This window comes from Penicillium citrinum, assembly GCF_028827155.1.
Source record: "Penicillium citrinum strain IBT 23319 chromosome Unknown utg000007l:1.0-2040159.0:1.0-2041076.0, whole genome shotgun sequence".
NCBI lineage: Eukaryota > Fungi > Ascomycota > Eurotiomycetes > Eurotiales > Aspergillaceae > Penicillium > Penicillium citrinum.
Window position 1 is genome coordinate 1,383,734 of NW_026622692.1, and position 22,436 is coordinate 1,406,169.

The 22,436-nt window shown below is 47.8% G+C and overlaps 9 protein-coding genes across 9 annotated transcripts; 2 read left to right on the plus strand and 7 right to left on the minus strand.

The window, feature by feature from the left end:
* Positions 1-399: 399 nt before the first annotated feature.
* Positions 400-1,984, minus strand: N7469_008185 (putative GABA permease; the record flags this gene model as incomplete). Its single annotated transcript, XM_056647103.1, has 2 exons — positions 400-455; positions 508-1,984. The coding sequence occupies 2 exons, from the start codon at positions 1,982-1,984 to the stop codon at positions 400-402; spliced, it is 1,533 nt and encodes a 510-aa protein (XP_056498654.1).
* A 1,654-nt stretch (positions 1,985-3,638) lies between these two features.
* On the minus strand, positions 3,639-9,357 carry N7469_008186 (putative jumonji family transcription factor; the record flags this gene model as incomplete). Its single annotated transcript, XM_056647104.1, has 6 exons — positions 3,639-5,327; positions 5,416-5,512; positions 5,709-7,673; positions 7,727-7,824; positions 7,953-8,169; positions 9,173-9,357. 6 exons carry the CDS (start codon positions 9,355-9,357, stop codon positions 3,639-3,641), a joined length of 4,251 nt encoding a protein of 1,416 aa, XP_056498655.1.
* A 1,071-nt stretch (positions 9,358-10,428) lies between these two features.
* N7469_008187 (acyl-CoA thioesterase) lies at positions 10,429-11,585 on the minus strand (the record flags this gene model as incomplete). The annotated part of the gene is made up of 2 exons (XM_056647105.1): positions 10,429-11,334; positions 11,448-11,585. The coding sequence occupies 2 exons, from the start codon at positions 11,583-11,585 to the stop codon at positions 10,429-10,431; spliced, it is 1,044 nt and encodes a 347-aa protein (XP_056498656.1).
* Positions 11,586-12,866: 1,281 nt separating this feature from the next.
* Positions 12,867-13,847, plus strand: N7469_008188 (alpha/beta hydrolase; the record flags this gene model as incomplete). Its single annotated transcript, XM_056647106.1, has 1 exon — positions 12,867-13,847. The coding sequence occupies one exon, from the start codon at positions 12,867-12,869 to the stop codon at positions 13,845-13,847; it is 981 nt and encodes a 326-aa protein (XP_056498657.1).
* A 413-nt stretch (positions 13,848-14,260) lies between these two features.
* Positions 14,261-15,135, minus strand: N7469_008189 (uncharacterized protein; the record flags this gene model as incomplete). Its single annotated transcript, XM_056647107.1, has 2 exons — positions 14,261-14,627; positions 14,705-15,135. The coding sequence occupies 2 exons, from the start codon at positions 15,133-15,135 to the stop codon at positions 14,261-14,263; spliced, it is 798 nt and encodes a 265-aa protein (XP_056498658.1).
* Positions 15,136-15,319: 184 nt separating this feature from the next.
* N7469_008190 (uncharacterized protein) lies at positions 15,320-17,075 on the plus strand (the record flags this gene model as incomplete). The annotated part of the gene is made up of 5 exons (XM_056647108.1): positions 15,320-15,410; positions 15,480-15,548; positions 15,621-15,630; positions 15,691-16,072; positions 16,134-17,075. 5 exons carry the CDS (start codon positions 15,320-15,322, stop codon positions 17,073-17,075), a joined length of 1,494 nt encoding a protein of 497 aa, XP_056498659.1.
* A 546-nt stretch (positions 17,076-17,621) lies between these two features.
* N7469_008191 (uncharacterized protein) lies at positions 17,622-18,101 on the minus strand (the record flags this gene model as incomplete). Its single annotated transcript, XM_056647109.1, has 3 exons — positions 17,622-17,765; positions 17,828-17,913; positions 17,975-18,101. 3 exons carry the CDS (start codon positions 18,099-18,101, stop codon positions 17,622-17,624), a joined length of 357 nt encoding a protein of 118 aa, XP_056498660.1.
* A 525-nt stretch (positions 18,102-18,626) lies between these two features.
* Positions 18,627-19,946, minus strand: N7469_008192 (CAZyme family GT90; the record flags this gene model as incomplete). The annotated part of the gene is made up of 2 exons (XM_056647110.1): positions 18,627-19,532; positions 19,602-19,946. 2 exons carry the CDS (start codon positions 19,944-19,946, stop codon positions 18,627-18,629), a joined length of 1,251 nt encoding a protein of 416 aa, XP_056498661.1.
* Positions 19,947-21,226: 1,280 nt separating this feature from the next.
* N7469_008193 (uncharacterized protein) lies at positions 21,227-22,157 on the minus strand (the record flags this gene model as incomplete). The annotated part of the gene is made up of 2 exons (XM_056647111.1): positions 21,227-21,867; positions 21,962-22,157. 2 exons carry the CDS (start codon positions 22,155-22,157, stop codon positions 21,227-21,229), a joined length of 837 nt encoding a protein of 278 aa, XP_056498662.1.
* Between the last annotated feature and the right edge of the window lie 279 nt (positions 22,158-22,436).

Below are 22,436 nucleotides of genomic sequence, written 5' to 3' on the forward strand. Positions count from 1 at the left end.
CGGGAAAGCAAATGGTTCCCGGTCACGCACGCGACAGCACCCTCAAAAATCCAGAAGAGACAGATAGAGATTAGAATCAAAGATAGAGGAGAGATTGAATCTAATCACAAATGCGGAGAACAATGTTGAAGAAGCCTTGTAGGCCTGTTAGGGGGTGTGGGAATGTCCGAGAAGTGGCGTGTCTGATTGCTTGTCCGATAGCCGCGGTCCAACTGGGAGGAGATCGTCTACTTGTGATTCCCACGGTTACACAATCATTCACATTGCCACGAGGCTTACTTTAGGGATCTACGAGATTCATGCTAAACAATCAGAAATAAAGAAAAGATATACAATATGCTAATTCAGATCAAAATGTACATTAGATGGCTTATATATAACAAAAGGTAGATCCAGATATTAGAGCGAGCCCTTCTTCACCTCCGCAGTCTCGGATAGCTTGCGCTCTGGGTCCACTGCGGCGCCCGTCATAATGCCAGTAGCTGCTGCTGCTTCCTCCTTGCTGACGGGGGGGGCCGGTGAAGTGCTTCCGAGCATAGACAAAGTACCAGGTGATACTGATCAGAGCAAAGCCGGCGAATACTACACTGGCGTAGTTCATGGATGAAGGGTCCACGGGCAAGGTATAGGGCATGCAGAACAAGACAACCGCCAATACGATCCAGCAGAGAGTGATCGCGTTGATAATATAGCCAAGTGGTCCCAAAGAAAATCCTGAGCGTTTAACGTCCTGTCGGCCCCGAACGAGCGAAATACAGATCGGCAGGCCATACGATGTAGACAAACAAATGGTAGCCACGCCGGTGAAAGAGTTGAAAGCCGCCGTTGAGCCAAAATAGATCAATCCGAGGAGCGCATCAACACCAGCAGACAGAATAATGGCCCAAACGGGGACATCGAGCTTCTTGTTAACGCGGCGCCACAGTTTGAACCCGGGGATTGCGCCATCCCGTGCAAAGGCATAAGTACAACGACTAGCCGCGGTCAAGGATCCAATTCCTGCGAACATCATAATCCCCAAAATCAAGAACAGCAAACCGAAGCCACCGCCCGCGGAGCCTGTCGCCATCTTGAAGATCGTTCCAACCGGCTGACCGTTGGCAACATTACGCAGGATGTCAATCTTCTCGGGCATCACGAAGAGAAGTGGGATCAGATAGAGCAACCCCGTGATACCAGCCGCCACGACCGATAACACAATGGCCTTGGGGACCTCGCGATGAGGATTTTGTACTTCCTCACACATAGCAGCGACCATGCCATACCCAGTAAGTGTATATGCTGCCTGCAGCAAACCAACAAAGAAAGCCCAGCCAGCAGGCCATCCACTCTGCGACGAGTCGTATTCTGCGAAAACAAATTCGCCACTTCGGAGGTTATCTGCCATGGTCAACAGAGTGACTAGGATAATGATCACACTAGCGGCGGTCCAGAAAATGCAGATTTTGTTGATCAAGTCCAGGTATCGTGAAAGGAAGACATTGACCAAAACGCAAACCAGGAGTACGGCCCAAAACATCAGAACCGTCTGCCACTCATTCGCGACAAAGTCCTCATTCCAGAGACTGATCGCGCTCAGAATCAACTGTCCACCTCCAAAGATAATGCTGAGCGTCACAGTCCAGTTCCCAACGAGAGTCAACCACCCATCGATAAAGGACATCAAGGGAGCCCAGCGACGCGTCGATAACATGGCACTCCAGTAATAAACACCGCCAGCGGTGGGATAGACAGCGCAGATTTCGGCGAGAGAGGCTGCAATGGCGATGGAGATCAGGGTGACGAAAACCCAACCCCAGATAATGGTGACAGAAAGACCGTCATTCAGAGTGATATACAGAGTCGTACTGAGACCATAAGGCGCCGCCATAATAGCAAATGATAACCCCAAAATACTCAGCATACTCAAATTCCGAGGTAATTCGCTCTTGTAGCCCATGGCTGCCAGCGCCTCGTCGGCGTTCCCGTCGACTGAGTTGCGCATGATGGGAAGGGTTGAAAATGGAGACCGGAGAGAGACAGAGAGAGAGAGACAGAGAGAGAGAGAGAGAGAGAGAGAGAGAGAGAGGAAGGGAGGGAGGGAAAAGGGAGATCAATTGGATCTGGGGTCGAACAACATTAAGGTGAATATCTTTGAATTATATTTAAGCTGAATGAGATCAAGGAAGAAGAGAGAGAGAGAAAGAGAGTTAACCCCGCATGAAATAAAACGTGGACGCATCGCGGTCCGAGACCGCGGAAACTTTCATGACCGAATCGGGCATCTGGGCTTGAGACATGGTCGGTTTAGGGTCAGATGTGGATTTTGTTTATCAGAATGGAATGGGGGGGGAGAGGAAATGGTTCTATCTGTTTGGTTGGTCCAGAGTTTTGGGGGCTGTGACTAACAACCAGTGGAATGATAAGGTCTTATCCTATGGTTATCCTAGGATTATCCAGGGTCTGATAGTTAGTCGATGGGGCCTTAAAGGCTTACCTTCTCGAGAACAAAAGAGAAAAGGGCTGTTAAGTGGAGTCTCGCCCGGAGGTCTCCAGTTATTCTCGAGACACTAGAAAAACTCGATCAAGGCTACTCGATATTGTTACTAAATTAAAACATTAGTTCCATTATCTTAGTTGAGGAAAGAATTTAATAAATATACTATGTATGATGATTTTAATGTTGAAGCTTAGTGAAAGAAATATTTTAAGATCATTTTATTGAATAGTCATCGTACTATGTAATTTTCACATCGAGTCACTCGCGGTGACGGCTGCCACGCCAGATCCCCCCAAAAAAAGGCAGATAGGCGAGCGCCAGGCAACTAAGATAAGGCAGAACAGTAAAAGGGGGCTCAAAAGGGTGAGTGTGCACAGCGACGAGCTCGGGCCAAAAGGGATTTCGCGGCACTCGTATCCGTGCAAGTGGTCAAACAAGGGGGGGGTATCAAAAGAAATGGGGGGGAGGAGAAAAAGGGGGAACAGGAGGGAAATATCCAGTCTTTGAAAAGAATTTTTTTCTTGTTTGGAATATCTAGTCGGACATTTGAAGGGGAAGTGGGAGAGACAGGGGGGATGGACAAGATAAGATCGGACATCGGGCGAAAGTAGGCCCTAAATAATTGACTGGAGGGAGATGGGAAGTGGAGGATGAGCAAAGGTGAGACGGGACAGGTTAATGTTGAAATGGTCGAGGTCGGACTTTTTTTTTTTGGAGGAAGATGCACAAAAATCAGTCGAACGCCAGTCTATACGGCCAGTCCGATAGGAAAGGGTTCGGGTCGAAATTCGCAGAGAGTAGACCAGGGGAAAGAGGATGGATGTGAGGTAAGGGGGAAGATGACAAGGAAAAAAAAAAGACACGCTGAGTCGTGACCAGCCAGCTAGTGTGAACTCCAGGAAAATCATAACACAATGAAACATGACCCGTGGTGATATAACGATCGTGAATCGAGGTCGGAAATGGGGGGAGGGGAAGTAGGAAACAGAGATGGAAGAAGAATAAAAAGAAGATAGAAGAACGCCACAGTCATGCAATCGTCAGGCCGGTGAAGTCGTTACATGATAGAGATGCAGTACAGTCGAAAGCCAAAACGCGGAAGAGGTACAAGGACGGTTGACGAGATGGAAGGAATCATGTCCAAAGATCGTTCAGGCCGTTACGGACTAAGGCCAGCACAAAGGTCCTCGGCGGGATCAAAGCCAAAGCCGGCCATATCGACTGAGTGTAAGGACCCAGGTCCTTTACCCAGAGAGATATCGGAGGAGGCATAATCGTGCTTTAATCGTTCATGCGGCCCAAAGAACGGACGATTCTCGTCGTTAGGTGTATTGCCATCACCAGCAGCCCACGGCCCGTCCTGCCAGAAGCGGGTATTGGCTTGCTGATCACCGAATAAATCGTGATGATCGGGGTGTGGATCAGGGCCGTGGATGGGGAAATCTCCTGGAGAGTGCAGCCGTAGATGTGATCGGCCGAAACTGGAACATGGAGAATCTGCATGCAAGGGAAGATCGAGACCCGATATTGGCGGATCTTCGACTGTCGTGATGTCGATGGTCGGATTCTCCGTCTGCTGGGCCAACGCCGAGGAAAGTCGTAGATTGGACGCCGTGGAACTGTGCCGGCTATGACTGGCAGACCGTTCAATGGCCCGTTGCACGAAGCTGCCACACGTCTTCATGATCTTGTCCTTGTCGGCCTGGGAAAGGCTGGCAAAGTAGTCATTGGCCAAGGACTCCTTAGGTGGTTCATCGGCGGATGGAATCAGCTCATATGTTTTCTTGGCGTACTCAGAGAGACCGGATGGCATATTGTATGGAGATTGGTAGACATTGGGAGCCAAGGCACGTTGCTGATCGAGGAAAGCGTATTTGCCTGGCATTTTCGCGGCAGCGATGCTTCCACGATCGACAGTCTCCATCTTGATACCCTCTGACTCCCTCTTCTGGATGACATCCAAACGCTCGCGATGACTCACCAGTGAGAATCGGAGCATCTGAAGCAGTCGAGTGACTTCCTCAGACCTCATATTGAGGGTTTGGGGCGGTAGTAGAGTCCCATCAGCAGCCCGTGGCTGCACCCGCTGCTGGGCCATGGCCAGCTCAAGCTTCTCGAGACCATTGGCCGGAGGGATTGAGCCCATGGGACCCAGCAGGGTCTCTACCACCAATTCCGGGCTAACAATCGTGTACCCGGCGAAGACGTTGGCATGATCGGTGATCTGGGCCAAACGGCGCCGGGCAATGAGTTCACGGACGTTGGCAAAGGTATTGGTGGAAGGGAGGTGGTGCTGCTGCTGAACATGCGACTTGGTGACCGATGGATAAGGGGTGTGGCGGGCGGATGTATTCGGCAGAGTTCGAAAGGCCGACGGCATCGCAGGACCAGCAGCAGCAGCACCGGCAGCAGGGACAGGGGGAGGGGGAGGGGCAAGATGCGGCAGGGAGGCGGCGGAAGAGGAGGGCGGTCGGGATTGCAGCAGGTGAGGGGTGTTGACGTTCAGAGAGGCGTGTTTATGATGGAAATGCGCTGGATGTTGGGCGTAAAGAATTTGCTGGTAAGGAGGGGCAGGGGCGGTGGGAGCATGTTGGAAGATGTGGTGGGGTGAGATCTTCGATGCACGAGAACCAGCACTGGCACCAGCCACGCCAAGCGACTTGACGCCGTCCAGGAAATTGGCCCGCGGGTTGTGGATAGGGATGCTAGGGTTGTGCGTATATTGTGCCCTACTCTCGGTGGACAACGAGCCCAAGTAATACCACAAATGTTCCGGTTTGTTGAGACTGACCGTAACCAGTGGGGCAAATTGATTCCTAGCTGCATCCACCGTCTCGAATTCGGCCCACTGATAGGGGAGATCGACTGTCGCCAAACGCACTTCCTGCGACTGGCACGGCGGCTTCGAAGTCCTTTCGCTGTTCAGGCTTTCGCACCAAGTGGGCCGGGAGGGGTTGAATACCCGGCGCAAGGGGCGCGAAATTGCTCTTGCGGACGACTAGCATCCAGCGATAGGGCATTTCAATCATATCACTGTTGACAATTATTAGTATTCGGTGAGCATCAGAAAAGAAAAAAAGAAGGTTGTTTTGCTTTCGTCATGGCGTTCCACGTTCCAAACTCCGAGAGAATTTGGGTCGGGAGGCTCGGGGAGAAAAAAGCATAACTGAATGATACAAAGTGTGGCGGAGTGGATATCAAAATTCATAGAATTCGAGAATTCACTTACCCTCGTGGAAGAACCTTCAACAGCATTGATCGCTCATCAGGACGGTTTTCAAGGACAATGGCACCATTGATCTCCTTATCGACTTGAAACTGAATCAGATCACCCGACGCCAGACGACGAGCGGCCTCAACAAGACGACGATCCATATCCAAAGACTCGCCCGATATACCTGCCGGTCGTTTCTGACGATGAAATTTACATTTCAAATCCACGCTCGGCAGGGTGTATTGTACACCATCGTCGGCAATGACCGCAATAGAACCGTGCTCAACCTGAACACCGGCTAGAAGAGCACAGGTGGCATGGTAGGCCCGAGTACATTTGCCAAAATTGCACTGGAAACAAGCACCACGAACTTCGCGACAGAAGAGACACTTCAGACCCAAGCGTGCTTTGGGAATGAGTTCAATATCGCATACCACTTCATTGCCCGATTCATCCCGCAGGATGCTGGTTTCTTCAATAAACAATGCACAGCGGCGGTGAACATGGCCCTTGCCATTCTCTACCGGCAGTAGATCCTCATAATCTAGATCATTGGGGCAGAGCAGGCACGGAAGTTTCCGCGGGCCTTCAAGGTGGATCTTTGATCGTTTCACGTTCCCGGAGCCGTCAGCCAGGATCTTTCGCTTCCGACCACGGCCGGAGGTTTTTTCAGGTACACTGCGTGGGGGCGTAAGAAGATCTGAAGCGCCTTCAAATCCCTCGAATTCGCTTTCGAAATCACCGTAGTATTCTGGTGTTGTTTCTCCACGCATTTTGCGCTCAATCTCGTCAACATCAATCCAGACGCTGTCAGCCTCGCAATTACATTTCTTCGCGATTCGACCGTAGTCTAACCATCTCTCGGTTGCGAAATTTACCGACTCGGCACAGTTATAGCCGATGTTATACCCAGAGTGGTATCCGTAGGGGAATGTGATCACAAATTCCCCTTCGTAGTGGACTAAACGGTTGACTGTGATTCCATATTGGGATTTTAACAGGCTGGGAGAGACCAGATATGTCTTGTGACGGAGGAACTGATCACAGTTTTTGGCGTCGCTCGACCAAATGCTGCGCATGGCCGCTTCGAATTTGGGCGCGTCCTCTTGTGAAATGCTGTACCATTGCTTGGGGGCTCCGAAGTGGATATAGTTGATACTATAAAGATCAACATCCTCAAGATGCCAGGCGAAAGTGGCCTTCCACATTCCCAAGTACAGATATGCCGTGTTGACACCCGGCACTTTCTGACCAAGAACATCAAGCAAATTCGGCAGTTTGGCAACATTCCAGGAATCAACTGAGTCATCAAAGAGTGATCCAGGCATATCTGCACCATACATGGGGTTATTGAACATGAGAGACTTCCAGTATGCGGTCTCCAATTCATCACATCGTTCAGCAGTGTAGTCTTCATTGTCATGAATGCGATAGTCGAAGTGCTGGAATGCTTCCTCGTCGACATGATCGACCGTTTCACCTCGATTGGTTTTACGGCGAGAGGAAACAGACTTAGGTTGTCTACCCTTGGGCTTGGTCGCGGGAAGCGATTCACCATCACTCAGGTCCTCGTTTTTGGGCTCAATAGGGTTCGTCTCGGGTGAAACAGGAGTCGGCGGTCCTTCAGGCTTTGATTTCTCAACGTCGTCGGCGGGTTCTTCTTTGATTTTAACTTGAGCACCGCGCTTAGCGGGACGTCCAGGGCGGCGTTTCTGAGTCTCTGGGCGACTGGACTGGGCTCGCGGTGTCGGGGCTGCGCGATTCACTCGTTCCTGGTTCCGACGTCTCTCGCCGCGACGAGCAGGAGGTTGGTGACTGCTTTCTTCACAAAGACCCTTCCACTGAGGAAGATTGTAGGATCGTTGGCGCTCGATGTTGGCTTGCGTATAAGTTCCGTGCGATCCGTGAAACTCTTGCATGATCGGATTTTTCACGCGAATTGACTTGACGGCTTCATCCAGAGGCGAAAGGGATTCAGTCCTTCATGATGATAAGCATGGCTATTCATATCGTCTCATATATCCCGTACTCACCATTCCTTCGGCGGGACCACTTTCACAATGCCTGCCTGCATTCCGTACTTATCAATCTTGTTGATAAATTTTTGGAAATCTCGGAATTGATCCATTGTCTACACCGTTGTCAGCCTCTTGTCCACGGAGAACATCGTCTCCATGACTTCATGAGGTGAATTCACAAGGAACACCGTCATTTCATGAAGAGACGACGCCAGTGCTCCCCGAGTGTGCAGTAACCTACAGGTTTGAAGACTGGAATTTTTCCACCGCCGTAATAATGGTCAGGTTCGATGTCCTCCTCCTCCTCCTCCTCCTCCTCCTCCTCCTCTTGCATCGGCTCGTCTTGTTCTTCATGTTTGATTCTTGGTTCTTCGGGGGCAGCCGCTGATTTAGCGTCCAACTCAAGATCGGATAGCTCAGAAGGCACTCCCTCAGGTGCATCCTTCTTTCCGTTGGCGCTGTGAGGTGGTGTGATCGATGCAGAATCGACGACCGGGCCGCCCCCCAAGCGGGTCGAGGTGCGGCTGGTCTAGTGTTGTCGCCATATTGGATGGCAAGGCGAGTGAACTAAGACAAGGTAGGCTTGATAATCGGGTGCCGTCGTCGGATGGAGCGACCGCTGATCGACGGCGAAGTATGGTTCCCAGCGGTCGGGGAAAAGAAGGGGAATGTTAAGGCAGTCGTAGGCAGGGGATCTTGACTAGGGCAGATAGTCACAAGGTGGGTGTTGATCGAGTCTCGAGATGTCGGTATGTTGGTGATAGTACTGCTAGCAAAATGTACCACGGACGATGGCGCGATAAGCTCCTCAGTCGGAACGAAAACACTTTTCTTTCTCCTGGACACTGATAAACAGACGAATCCCTTAGCAAAAAGATCAATGGAAGGCAACGCAAATGATCTCTAAGAATTAACAAAGTGTCTTGAGGGAGAGGGGGAAGTCGTAGGAAGTTGCAAGGGACAGGTCAAGCAACGCAATCGTACGCTAGACCAAGTTCGCCCCATGGAAAAAGGATACAGAAGAGTTAGGAGGGTGGGCCAATCATGCAGGTGACGTTCCGGAAGATAAGTGGAGCGAGCGAGCACGATGGCCTGACTTGGACACTGGAAGGGCAGGACTGGGACGATGTGGGCAGGGGCAATACAACACTGGAGGATCAGGGCGAGGGCTAAACGGAGAAAGATTCGAGCAAATCACAGCGTCTGCCGGTGCACCGAGTGGAAATGCGTCTGATCAGAGCGGGAAAAGAGGGACTGGCCGTCGTAGCGCCTTGGGAGGAGCCGCGAAGTGGACTTGGGCCGTACAGTCCAATCTTGTATGATACTGTAAACTTCATCCGGTGTCGGACCAAATTCATGACCCCCTTGACAAAGTGAACGGTGGAAACGCGAAGATTCGCAAAGGATGAAAAGGATCTCGCAACTCAAGCGATTCAAATCCAAACAACAAATTATACTCACCAGCTTTCTCGTATGGCTCGTCGCAAAGCGTTTTGGTCTATCGAAAGACCAAAAGGTCGCGGAGCTTGCCAAGGTGGCCCATGCCGCATGTCACGTGCAGCACGTGATTTATGGACATCGAACTTGGTAATTACAGTAATAACTCCATAATTGGCGGTAGTGACCGATTCCGGTGTGTTTTGCATACGGTATTTAATACACAAGGGGGCTGTGCACGGGCTTTTCGGATACCGCCGGACCCGAGAGGATTTACTCCTTAAAGTACAGGGTATGCATTTACAGTAGTTAGTTATGTGCTATGACATACTATGTTAAAGCACAAATAATATCAACAAAGAAGTAGCGCTCAATTGAATATTTGGTGCTGTGTAGCTTGGGTATATTCAAGGATGATCTCACAGATGCACGGGCTCATCCAAATAAGCTAAAGTGAATGAGCAATCTGATATCCACTTCTGTTTAAGGTGCGGAGGGTCCTTAACTACTATGTATTTCCAAGCTCAAGTTACTACGTATATCTACTGCACTAAATAGTAAATTATGAAGGCCGTTACTAAATGCTACTTTGCGTACTTTGTATGAAGAGAAATGCAAATAACCGGCTCGCATTAGTGATCTACATGGTACTGAAACAATCCCCCGTATCACCAAGAGGACTTTTCCGTCAAAGTTTAGTCGTTTCAGGAGAAGATGAGGAGAGACCCCCGAAATCGCACGGTCTCTTAATGGACCGTCGATCTCACCCAACAGTGGAGACTCCCATCGATCTATAGAGCACTCCATTGCATGAAGGTGGCTTCAGCGCTAACTCGTAGTCTCTTCTACTATGCAACTCTGCATGTATTATTGTAAGACCCCCTTGAAAAAGTACCTCGTAGACAGCTGTCCAGGTTGTGGAGGACTTTGAAGGAAGGGGGAAAAATTGAGTAGAAATCGTATTTGTATACTAGGAGCCATGTACGGCTCAGCACTGAGATATGCTAATTATTGGGCTCGATTATCATTCGACGATATACACAAAACCATCCATAGAGACTCATAGGAAGAGGGGGAAACAATTGAGAAGTTCAATAGTAGTTTCTTCATTACGTATTAGCTTGAATAAGAACGATCCCTTCAATAACCCTCAGGCGCACATTCGTACGGTTTGGCAGTAAGTGCTTTCCGACCTTCACCTCATTAGGCAAAAGTATGAATAGGTGATTGCTTTATTCAAAGACGAAAGTTGTTCTATTCTCTATGCCGAATTATGATTATTACATCCACTCCTGGTGCAATCGGTCATCTAGATTGATGTAGCCCTCGACAACACCCAATCCCCGTAGTCTCTCTTGCTCAATTCGTTCCCAGGTCCACTCCTCGGGGCTCCATGAGTCTGAATTGGTATTCTTCTGTTCATCAAGTGTCTCCTTTTCGGGGATCTGATCATCGTTCAATTTGAGTACCTCGCGCACGAGGGATCCATCAACACCACCGGTAGCTGTAATACCCTCGCCGCTAGCAGGCGTCGCGATGGCAGAAGCTTCCGCAGACGAGTCAACAGGGGCATCCTTCACTTGACTTCCTTCCGGTGGCGTGGGGAGGAATCCTCCGAGTCGGAGAATCCGCTCCGGTGCAACCGTCAGTCGACCTTTCTTCACAACATACTTGCTCAGAGCGGTAGCCAACAGTTCCTTTTCGCCATTGGCACCGCGGGCAGGCCGCATGAAACATGTCAGGATGTACATCCACTTCTTATCCCAGGAAATCACTTTAGAATGCATCTCATACAGCTCAAAGGGTTTAATCTCTCGCTTGAAACTGCAATAAACAGATCCCAGCACAATAATGACGGGCTTCTTCTTAGGGGCGCGTTTGCCCTCTTTCTGGGCTGTAGCAAGAAATTCCTTGTCCAGCTCTTTGCTGACAAGACCAACGCCGGGACTATAGAGACGACTCACAAGTGCCGTACGAGATACATCCAGGTCAGTGAAATATGTACTATTGGACTTGTGCATATTGTAATCCGTCTCCAACAGAGGAGTTCGCGAAGTGACCCGAACCGGGACAAAGACCGGATGTGTCGGCTTGCCTTGCGCATCGACAATGGCCTTCCCTTTGGGGAAAAACGGAGCACTTGGCTTCAACCGAAGGTTGGTCGCAAAGTGGTACAGCAGCCGGAACTAAAACACCAATCAGTACAGTCACACGACGTCGAACAGTTGAGTAGACCCTACTTGCTCGCCAAAGTCAAATTTGACGAGCTAGATGAGGGTGAGATGGGATCGATACATACGTGCCAAACGAACGGGAGGTTTTTCAAATTAATGAAGGCTAGAATCAAAGCAAGCGTCCTCCACGACGCAAGCGACGCCGCCAATGATAATAGATCGCGCATGCTTTCGATGCGGAGCGCTGGCGGGATTGCGGACATGAATAAGGTACTGTCGTGATAAGACTTCTGAAACGACTAGCGGATATGGTGGTTAATATTAATGCTTGAGGATTGAGAAAGTTGAAGGCCGGAGATAACACGGGTTCCAGAGCTCTTGTAAAGGAGCAAGAAGATAATAAGGATATAGTTCTGTTCGCCGTCTCAGGGGGGTTGACACAGGACTGCTCAGCCTGGCATATACAACGTTGAAGGAATGACAGAATCGGTGCGATAAGGAGTGAAGTTGCAGGTGATGAGATCACAAATGACCCAACAAGTCCTCTTCAGCCGCGCCGATCATAAATTATACTGCAGAAACACAAGGCCGTCACAATCGGTTTCTGTAGCGAAGGGGCCGAGGTTCAAGGGCTGCACGTGATGCTGAGTCATGTTATGTGCACAATTTCATGTATTCAGTATAATTAAGGCTAGCAATTGTCGAAGATGAGAAATTTCAGTATTTAATTCCTGGTTCATGAATGGAAGCCATTGATTTACTGTGATTTCATATTAGGATGAAATGGTGGAAGGGTCAGTGCCCTTCCAAGTTGATCCACCAAGTATGACTTCTGTAAATATATTTTTAGCAACCAGCACTACAAAACACATAAGTTAACTACTATGTACTACATAACAACATAGTATGTTGTATATCTGTACCATTTCCAAATTCCAATCTCACATCCATATTTGATACCGAGCATTTCTTGACAACTCCGATTTGTTTAATGGTCGCTTGATCCTAAAATTGATTGGATTTGTAATACATTGAGAAACAATGGCATTCTATACTCCAAGCTCTCGGATGATTGCCAAGTATCGCGATAGAGTTAGTCTTTTAGCGAGTTGCTTTTAACCACTCTATCCAACAATACAGGACGAATCTGCGAGTCTACGGATCCAAAAGAATTTCAAATCAAGGCTAGCCTCGCAAAGGGACCTCTTTCTGGAGACGAAACGCTTATTCCTTATTGCTTACTGGATCACCTGACCTCAGCCTTGCCTTTTTGGCCCCAATTAGGAGGCTTCGAAAAGGACATCATCGGCAATTTTGTTTCAATTTCTACATATCACGGCACACGAAGCCAACATCGAAGATAGTCTTAGGATAAAAGGGCCTTGATTGTATTCCATTCAGCTAGAACTTGCATCCAGACGCGCAAGTTTCATATTGGCTGTCAAACTCCAAAGAACCTTCATCCCGCTACGCGTGGGGCTGTCATCATTGGGGAAAATATTGACCATTGCCCATCATCTGCAATCTTCACCGCTTGAATCAATATGGCAGCTCAGATCGGGGGCCAAGATAAGCACGTTCTGCCTTCAGGACGCACACTTGCTTGGACTGTATATGGAGGGGATCTTCAAAATAGCGAGGATCAAGAACCACCAGTAGTTATCTTCTACTTTCATGGATTTCCCGGATGCGCCAATGAAGCGACCCAGATCGAGCCAGAGATTCTCCAACCACGCAATGTTCGCTTGATAAGTGTTGACCGTCCAGGGTTTGGTAACTCAACATATTATGCCGAGCGTCAGATACTAGACTGGCCCAAGGACGTTTTAGCTATCGCCGATCACTTGAATATTCTCCATTTCTACGTCCTGGGCTTTTCGGGAGGAGCTCCCTATGCACTTGCGTGCGCGCATTCTATTCCTCGTGTAAATGGAGATGCATTCGATGAAACTTCCAATGGACGACTTCTCGGTGCTGTAATTATGGCTGGTGCCTACCCTTTCACTCTGAACATGGCAGGCATGTTGCCGGATTTGAGAGTCTTGTTGAACGCAGGGGCGTGGCTGCCGAGGTTCGCGACAGGAGGCCTGCTTGATTTGGTTATAGGCCGGGCTGCGAGAAATCCAGACCCTAAGGTGCTTGAGAAGGCCATGGAGGTTTCTGTGATGAAGAGACCTGGTCCCGAAAAAACCGCTTGGACCAGGCCAAAGCTTAAAGCCGCTGCTCTGGAATCAACACGCGGTGCTTTCCTGAATGGTGGAGCGGGAGCAGCTACGGAACTGATGATTCTGAATGATTGGGGCTTTGAGCTTGAGGATATCGACGGAAGAGGTATTCGCTTATGGCATGGCAAGCTCGATCGCAATGTACCATTTGCAATGGCAGAACAGGCAGCAGAGAAGATGCCTGGAGTCGAGACGCATTATTGTGATGAGAATGGCCATCTTGATCTGGTTTTCCATATCGAGGATATTTTGGATAATCTTCTGGAAAAAACGAAAGGTAAAGAGGTTCAATCACAGTAGCAACTGTGCTTCATTGTTTCATAAGTGTATATCTCTGTTAATACGACTCATGCACATGTTTTTCTCTATACTATTTTGAACATCATACAACGTATTGGTAATTGTCCTATCTTAAGTGTAGTTTGACATTCAAGTGTGACCTCGGGACCTGGTGATGGTTTATTCCATGGTTTTACACTAATGAAGTACTTAGCTTTGTACCTAGTATATTTGAATGAAGGAAACGAGTTGGAAGTATTTAACGTATGAACTCATTATTTATTGAGATTTCCCTTGATCGAGTTGCTTCGGTATATTCCCTGATATGAGCTCGAATGGCCACCTTGAGCACGTGTGTTGCATAACATTGAGATATACTATATCATGGCAATCTACTAGATTGACATATTCCATTGAAAGACGTGATTAATCAATCATCCTTTTCCACCGAAGACAAATCCATTCATAGGAGCATTGTTTGTGGCAATTTGTAGGCCAGAATTCTGGCTGCCGAAGGTGACATTAACCACGGGTGGAGCTTGTGAAGTTGAAGCTTCTTGCAATTTGTTCAGAAGTTCCCTTAACAGTTGTTGCGATGCTGCTAGATGGTCTTTCTCATCTTCAAGAGGCTTCGCTGTCTCCTGGGGCTCAGAATCTTGAATACTGAGAGCTTGCAACTGAGAATCCACTAGTTCTCGCCGCTGAGTCGCAGTTTGACTGGCAGCTCTCAGTTCATCCTCCTTGACTGATAATGTCTTTCTAATCTCTTCTGTGATTTGAGTATTCTGGAATGAGCTGTATCTATGGGATTGGATTTTGAATCAGAATTTTCGCCTGTAAGCCCTTGTTGCTTTTACCAACAGCCCACTACTACTTACAATGTTGCTGTACTGATCACCGAGGTTATATTGACCTGGCAGTTCTGGAGTTGGCTTTGGATCGATTTTACATGGGCTTGTTTCCAAAACCCAATGTTTGATCTATCTCTCCATGAAAGTTTCTCGTCCCCAGAATGACGAGTCCATTGCTGGAGATCAGCTCGAAATTTATCACAGGCCGTAGAACAAATTTGAATTGTCGATCGGACACTATCTGCCACCTCTGGACCAAGAGAGCCAATATCCTCGGGTTTAATGGCTTGAAGTGATGAGAGAGCTCCATCAACCAAGAGAAGTTCATTTTCCAGACCCTTCACGTTCTTTGGGGCATCTTTGATATCCTGTAAATCACGGAGCAGTAATCGCATCCCATGCAAGGCAGGGATAACGACGCCAGCGATATTAGCAGCCAAACTTAGAGGCTCGACCATTTTGAAAAATTATAGTGAACTGGTAACGATGAAAGGTGTTGAGAGAAGAAACAAGGCAATCTGCATTTCAGCCCGAATTTAGCGCGGGGGCGCAGCTCACGCTTGGTTGGCCACTAGTTCAACACAGTCGCCAGTCTCACTTCTCTTCGTCGCATGCTGTCCAACTTCATGGGAAGATACAATAATGGCATCTGCCATATCATTTGGAAATTCAAACAGCGGACTTCAGGTCGGGGTTAATAATGCCCCGATCAACCATATTCAACTGCCACCAGGTGGGTCAGAAGAAATGGAATCAATAGTATGCATGGTAATGGGCTAATATCCCCACGCCACTCTTTCAGGGCGCCTTGAAAAGACTCCTGAGCCCTTCTCTACGGTTCCATTCCTCCGCGATTCAGATTTTGTTGATCGTGGGACTCTTCTTAAATAAGTCGAGGAGAAATGTAACACCCGTCCGTCGAGGCTGGCTCTTGTTGGCATAGGTGGTGTAGGGTAAGAAGATCAATATTCAACTTGTCCGTAATGGAATCTGCACTAACAGTGAAGTAAAAGGAAATCACAGATAGCCATTGAATATTCCTACCGTGCTCTTGAAAAATCACGAGATACTTGGGTGTTCTGGATTCACTCGAGTAATGCAGCTCGCTTTGAGCAGAACTACCGTGCGATCGCCGATCAAGTCAAAATCCCCGGCCATCGCGATGCAGGAGTGAATGCTGTCTCGTTAGTTACAAACTGGCTTAATGTTGAGAAGAGGAAGTGGATTTTGATCCTCGATAATGTTGACGATGATCGGTTTCTTCACCAACAACAACAACAACAACAACAACAAGTATTCACATTTCTCCCTTCTAGCTCGAATGGTTCGATAATCATGAAAACTCGAAGCAGAGCAGTCGCTCTTCGATTTGTTGAAGAACGTAACTTGGTGGAGGTCTCTCCCATGGATAGTCAGGGTGCTTCGGCGTTGATGCGTGCTAAACTTGGCGCTCAAGCAAAACCAGGGGAAAACAATCACATACCGCAGGTTACGTCGCTATGAGGAATCCGAGGCTTTGCTCAAAGGACTGCTTGATATCCAAAAAGGAAAGCTGGGCAAGCATAATATTGTTCTTGCAAAGACCATGCAAAGTCTTGCATGGACCTACTATGATCAAGGTCGATTTTCAGATGCCGCGAAGTTTGCTATAGATGTTGCTGAGATGCACAAAAAAGTGACCGGCTTGGAGCATCCCACAACAATGTCCGTGGCGAGGGCGTTGTTACTCGTCTACTCAGAGGCTAATTTATTGGAAGAGGCTGAGAAATTCGGTCGTGAAGCACTCGAAAAGAGTAGAAAGGATCGAGGACCTGTTCATCCCGATAATCTTCACTGCATGGGATACTTGATGGAGGTTTGCCACCGAAGAGACAAATATAAACAAGCCGAGGAGCTCGGCTGTTTACTGCTCGAAGCCACTCGAAAAATCCACGGGCCTGATCATTCTGAAACTGTCAAATGTGAGAAAGATTTGTCTCTAATCTATAATGACATGGGACAATATGAAAAGGCCGAAACCCTCTCTCGCCAAGTCCTTGAGACCCAAAGAAAAATTTGGGGAAATGATCATCCTGAATCTCTCAGGTGTACACAAGGCTTATATACATTACTTGTCCTCTCGGAAAACTATGAAGAAGCGGAACAACTCAATCTTCAAGTACTTGATGCCTATCGACAAACCTACAGGCATAACCATCATGACACTCTCAGGTGTGCCAAGGACTTGTCCAATCTCTACTACCATAGACAGCAGTATCAAGAGGCCGAAGATATTCTACGTCAAACCCTTGAGAGGCTCAAGAAACTTGGAAGTATCGTAAGTATCGAAGTTTTGAGATGGACACAGGATTTGGCCGGAATGCTAGCGGCAACAGAGCGAGATGAAGAAGCTGAGTAACTTCATCGTCAGGTCGTTCAGACATTAGAGAAAGATTTTGGCATCGATCATCGCGAAACAACTACTGCAATGAGACTCTTTGCTCGATTTTACGAACTCATAATGGAATTCGAAAAGGCCATATTACTCAGGTCTCGAACATTTGAGGCCGCGAGGAACAAGCACCGTTCTGAACACCCAAATACATTGCGTGCGATGGTTGACCTGGCTCTAAGCTTGCGTGCCGCAGGTCGAGACTCAGAAGCTCTAGAACTGATTCTGGATTGCCGAGATAAGCAATTCAGGACTTTGGGTACTGATCAGCCCTTTTCTAGACAAATAAGTAGGATTATACAGAATTGGGAGGACGAAAGACTCCAATGGTGCAGTGGACTCGGCGGCAGAGAAACTAAGTGAAATTGAGATTGATGATTGATATCATTCTCAGGCATCAGCCCGAGGATGATATGAAGTTGGGTTATCCTTCAAATTGCAAATCGCATAAGGAAAAATTCAAATTGCTAAAACTGAATACAAAACAGAGCTTAGAAAATGTGGTGCCCTGCATCACATTTCATCGATTTCAGGTTCATGCTCAGTCTCAAGAGCCTCATCTCGCGCCGTCGTTTGCTTTGGCTTTCTCGGGCCACCTGTCGCCTCTTTACCCCAAAGGCTTTCATAGATATCGGCTTTATGCTGCTCGGTGGTTCCCTTATTATCGAAAGTTATTACGCTGTCATTGGGAATATCATTTTTGCCACGCATAGACAAACCTGGTCAGTGGTTGGTGTTTTGTTTTCCAGCTCTGACGACAACCGGGATCCTTCATAGTCATCAGGGAACGTGGTCGTTACGAAGACTGTCGAGGTGAAGAGGTCAGAGATGCGTTCGCTCCGATATAGGAGATATTGGTGACATACATTCCTCATTTCCCTTGATTTTTGGGTTAGCTTTCTCGTGAAGAAGTGCCTGTGCAGGTCTGGTGGCGCAGAAAGCCGATCGCCTTCCAGCAGTAATCATCTGTCGTTTGATCAAGGCAGTGTACATTTTTCAAAGTAGTATATTCAGCGTCTGTCAATATGCAATATGAGTTGAGGCGATTGGTAAATATTCACGGGCTCTCTAGGTATTCAATGGAGCTTATATCTAGAGCTGGCTCGTCATGATGTCAAGCAGATAAATCAGACCCAATAACTCCTCAAAGACTAAGACCAATTCTTTAGGTCCCAATACAATATTTCGACCTACACGAATAGACATTGGTTGGTTGTAAGATGCAGAATGTGGAGGTGGCGATTCGCCATAGCTACACCATGGTACCGCAGCATCAAACCATGTCGTGTGACGATCCTCGAAATCTAGACCGAAGTCATTTGAGATAGATTTGAATTATATTTCCATGCATCTCGATCAAAGATGATCTATATGTACAAAATTCCAGCAATGCTTGGCCCATGAAGTGAGTGTATCGTTAAAAACCCATAAAAATCCCTGGTATACGCCGCGCAAAAAAAAAAAAAAACACACACACACACAAACAAGTAACTAATTCCATGCTAAGAAAATGATATGCTAAGACTCCCAGTCCATAGCTCTCATTAGCAAGAAAGTTTCCGCACTCAATCCCCTTTGGACTTTCTTGCCATTCTCTTCCGTGAAAAATTCCGGTTCGAAGTCGCTTGCCTTGGCCCATTCTTGGATTAAACGGCGCCAATAGCATACTTCTGCTGCTTGCGTGAGGTAACGCTCGCGGAACATTTGCACGTTATTATCGGCGATGCGCTGAGCATCTTTGTCGTGTTTGCGCAGCCATTTCATCTTTTTCTCAAGATCGGACCAGTCACGCTCGACTTCGACAAAATTTTGTTGGGATCCTGATGATCGCAAAAGGTGGGAGTGGTGTTGTATTCTGTCAAGCTTATGTGAAACTACCACGCTGCGACACATTTGAAGGTATTTCAAGTGACCGGAGTGAGCATCTCCTTCTGTCTGGGCGAGATATTTGTAGTCGCAGAATTCCGGCATCGTCCGATAATCATCTTGTATATTTTGTTGGCCGGCTTGATCAAGAGATTTGACATCCGCCCAAGGTTTCTTCTCCGTTACGCTGAGTAGCTTGCCGCGAATCTCCTGGTCGAGAGTAGACATTCCTCGCCATAGTAATTTGTCGATTTTGTTCGACCATTCCATTCCTCCTTCCTTCTCGGCACGCTCAACGTCCATCAGTATCTCTTTAACTGACCCAGCCTTGATCTCTGGCCAGGACCAGAAACCAAAATCCGGAATGAGCCATACTAATTCGTCTTCGGGGCGGCGGGAGTAGCCCCATTGTGCGGCGTTGTCAATATGATCATCGGTGTTGAAAGCGAATTCGATGTTGGGGAGAGGTTCGGGAGAAGTGAGGATTGCCCGGTTGATGGCGGAAAGCGTCGCGATCTCACGCGACCAAGTATCGCCTTCTTTGGAAATTACATAAAGCTGTTAAACTCATACAGTCAGCCTCTGTGAGAACAGCATGAACCATGAACTACTGTGGAATGTATTTACCTGTTGGTCATAAATCATAGCACGAATGTATCCATTCCGCGGCGGTACCGAATCGATTTCTCCGATGGTAATCGGTCGTTCGGCACGCGCAGCTCCGGCACGTTCGAGATCGGCAAAAAGGTCGGCGAAGGCTAAGTCACATTGTCCTTGAGTCAGAAGTAGATCATCGCGATCCCGTTCATAGCGCCAGGCACCATCAAAGCGGTGTTGTCCTTGAGGTTGAGTGAGGGGGGTCCGAGTTGGCTGAACTTGCGATTTTGGCCGTGGAGTTATAACGTAAAAGAAGCAGAAGACCAGCAGGAGACACGGAATGGCCACCAACACTGGACGTTTAACAAGCAGCATTCTTCCATTCGGGCCCTTTAGCGCAGGAGATATATTCGGGACATGATCGTGCAAGAGAAAAGAGAAAAGGAAAGAAGAAGAAAATAGCCCCAATGGGCGCGGAGTGCCTATTTTAGGGGGAGGGCCCGGGCCCGCTGGGAGGAGCCCTTCGTAAGCCTTCAGGTCGAGTTCCACTGTCTGCCAGTGGATTGTAGTGGGGGCTGAAACCAGATGATCATCTCTTCCGGGGATGTCTTTGGGCCTTTTCTTAAGATTGTATTTGGTTTATTTCAAGGGCGAAGTGGCGCAGGGCAATCCATCATGGAGAAGAAGATACAGTATGATGAGATGCTCATTAGGGCTATTCAGTGTGTACTATGTAATTAACTTAATTAGGGTAAAACAATACCAGTAGTACAGTCATTGACAACCAGTTACCAACATGGGAACTACTACGACTTGAAGATGAGTATAATATGCACTTACAAGCATAGTATAATCCAGGGGTCATTACACTCCTATTAGCCATATATAGGTATGTACTATGTATATAGAATAGTGTTCACTCGAAGACCGATGAAGTAACAAAGGAGCCGCACTGCCCCACCGTGCAGGGTCTTTTCAGGGTCTGATCGTATCTAAAAAGGTGATGATTGACGCAAGGCTGAGCCCGGAATGTAGTGCTGATCTTTATTCTCAGTTTACTAAATATCTACGTAGTAGATAGGTATCATTGGATCCAGCTTAATAGCAGCAGAAGATGCACCAAAATCTTATGCCTGTAGTAATGCCGATATTATTCAAAACATCTAGTTGAATCCATTGTTTGCACATTATTTCACAGGCCTTGGATGACGATCAGCATACATCGTACGAATGTATTCAAGGGGCGAGCTAGATAATCTTCGAAGCACTAGCTGGAAGAAACAATTACGATCTAAAAAAAGATTTAAATAATCCGAAGAAGGGGATTATGCATTCTACAGAGTGGATAATTCGAGCAGTATGTAGATATGAAACCTGGGGTACTGACTAGTTTCTCCTACTCCACACTACCTTATACTGCGAATATCACAACAAAACAATTCTAATTCTTCCATTTCACAATCCAGCAGACCATCCCAGCTCAAGAGACTGATGATTGCACTACTACTATAGTGCCACAAACTAAAATATAGCCATACAATTTGGCGGACTCGACACTCCCCGCGCACAATTCAACGGACTACTCGAGATAAAGAAACTCCACCGTCCCAACCTCTCACATGTCGCCGCCAACTCATCCAAATCAAACATCTCCCCTATAGGAACCCCCCCCACCCAGCCAATAAATGATGATGCAAATCATGTTCCGGTGATCGAGCCGGAAACACTTCAAAACTAACCGCGTCCGACGCTACCGCTGCAAAATGATTATCCCACATAAAGCGAAGCACTCGCTCACTCTGTTCAATTCCCGCATGTTGTGGCATCGATTGTTCGCTATAGGCTTTTCGTTCTGTATCAGACATTTTACTCCATGTCTTCGGAAGACCGACACGTAAGAAGAAAATGTCGCCGTGCTGGAAAGTGATGTTAGATTCGGCGGCTATTTCGAGGACTTCGTCGAGAGAGATAGTTTGACGGGTGAGTGCATTCAGTGGAATTCCTTTCTTCTCAGCGTATGAGACATAATCGATTAATACTCCACGGCCAGCAATGCCCTTCTTGGCCCAGAAACCGATGCCAATGCGTGGGGAGTTACCGTCGATGATTTCTTCTGCGGTGGTGCCGCCGTGGAAGACTCGTCGATTGGGGTTTTCGGGTGTAGGTGCGGGTTGATTGTGATGGCGAAATCCGTCCCATTGAGATGATTGTTGTGGGTTGAAGTGATACTCGTCGTCGAAAGCGACGCCCTCAGCTACCCATTTGATGCGGTGCTCGAAGGGTTTGCGGCCGAATCCTATTTTAGTTTAAATCGGGGATGAGTCTCTATGCTTTTATAGAAGATGATCTTGTTGCTTTCTCGGCACCACTTGTTTTAGGTTAGATATTACCTGGTGGAGTCAAGTTCTCAATATCCCAATTCAGACACACGCGCTCGCCAGTCTGGATCTGCGTACGTGCAGCATCCGCGACGATTTCAGGTGTGAGCAAACGCAACATTCCCAGGCCTTCTTCTTCTGACCCAGCCGCTGCTGGCCAGTATTGCATCTTGTTTGGAAGATCATCGAACTTGGGAAGGTTGGCCATTTTATCGATCGAACCGTTCCAGGAGCTAGATGGAAGAATCTCGGTGGGTGATATACTAGTATTCCGGCTTGGACTGACAGAGGTGGGTGATCGTGAAGAAAAGAGCTTCACGAGAACTTGAACTCTTGTAGCAGATTTGGGGAATGTAGGAGCTAAATAGATCATCTCCCCCCCCCCCCACGTAGTCGGAACAAGTCCGTTGACGTGGACATGACCCCGCAACTCCCCACGTCACAAATAAAAATAAGTGTGGGTTGTGTGAATGGCTGCTCGTATATT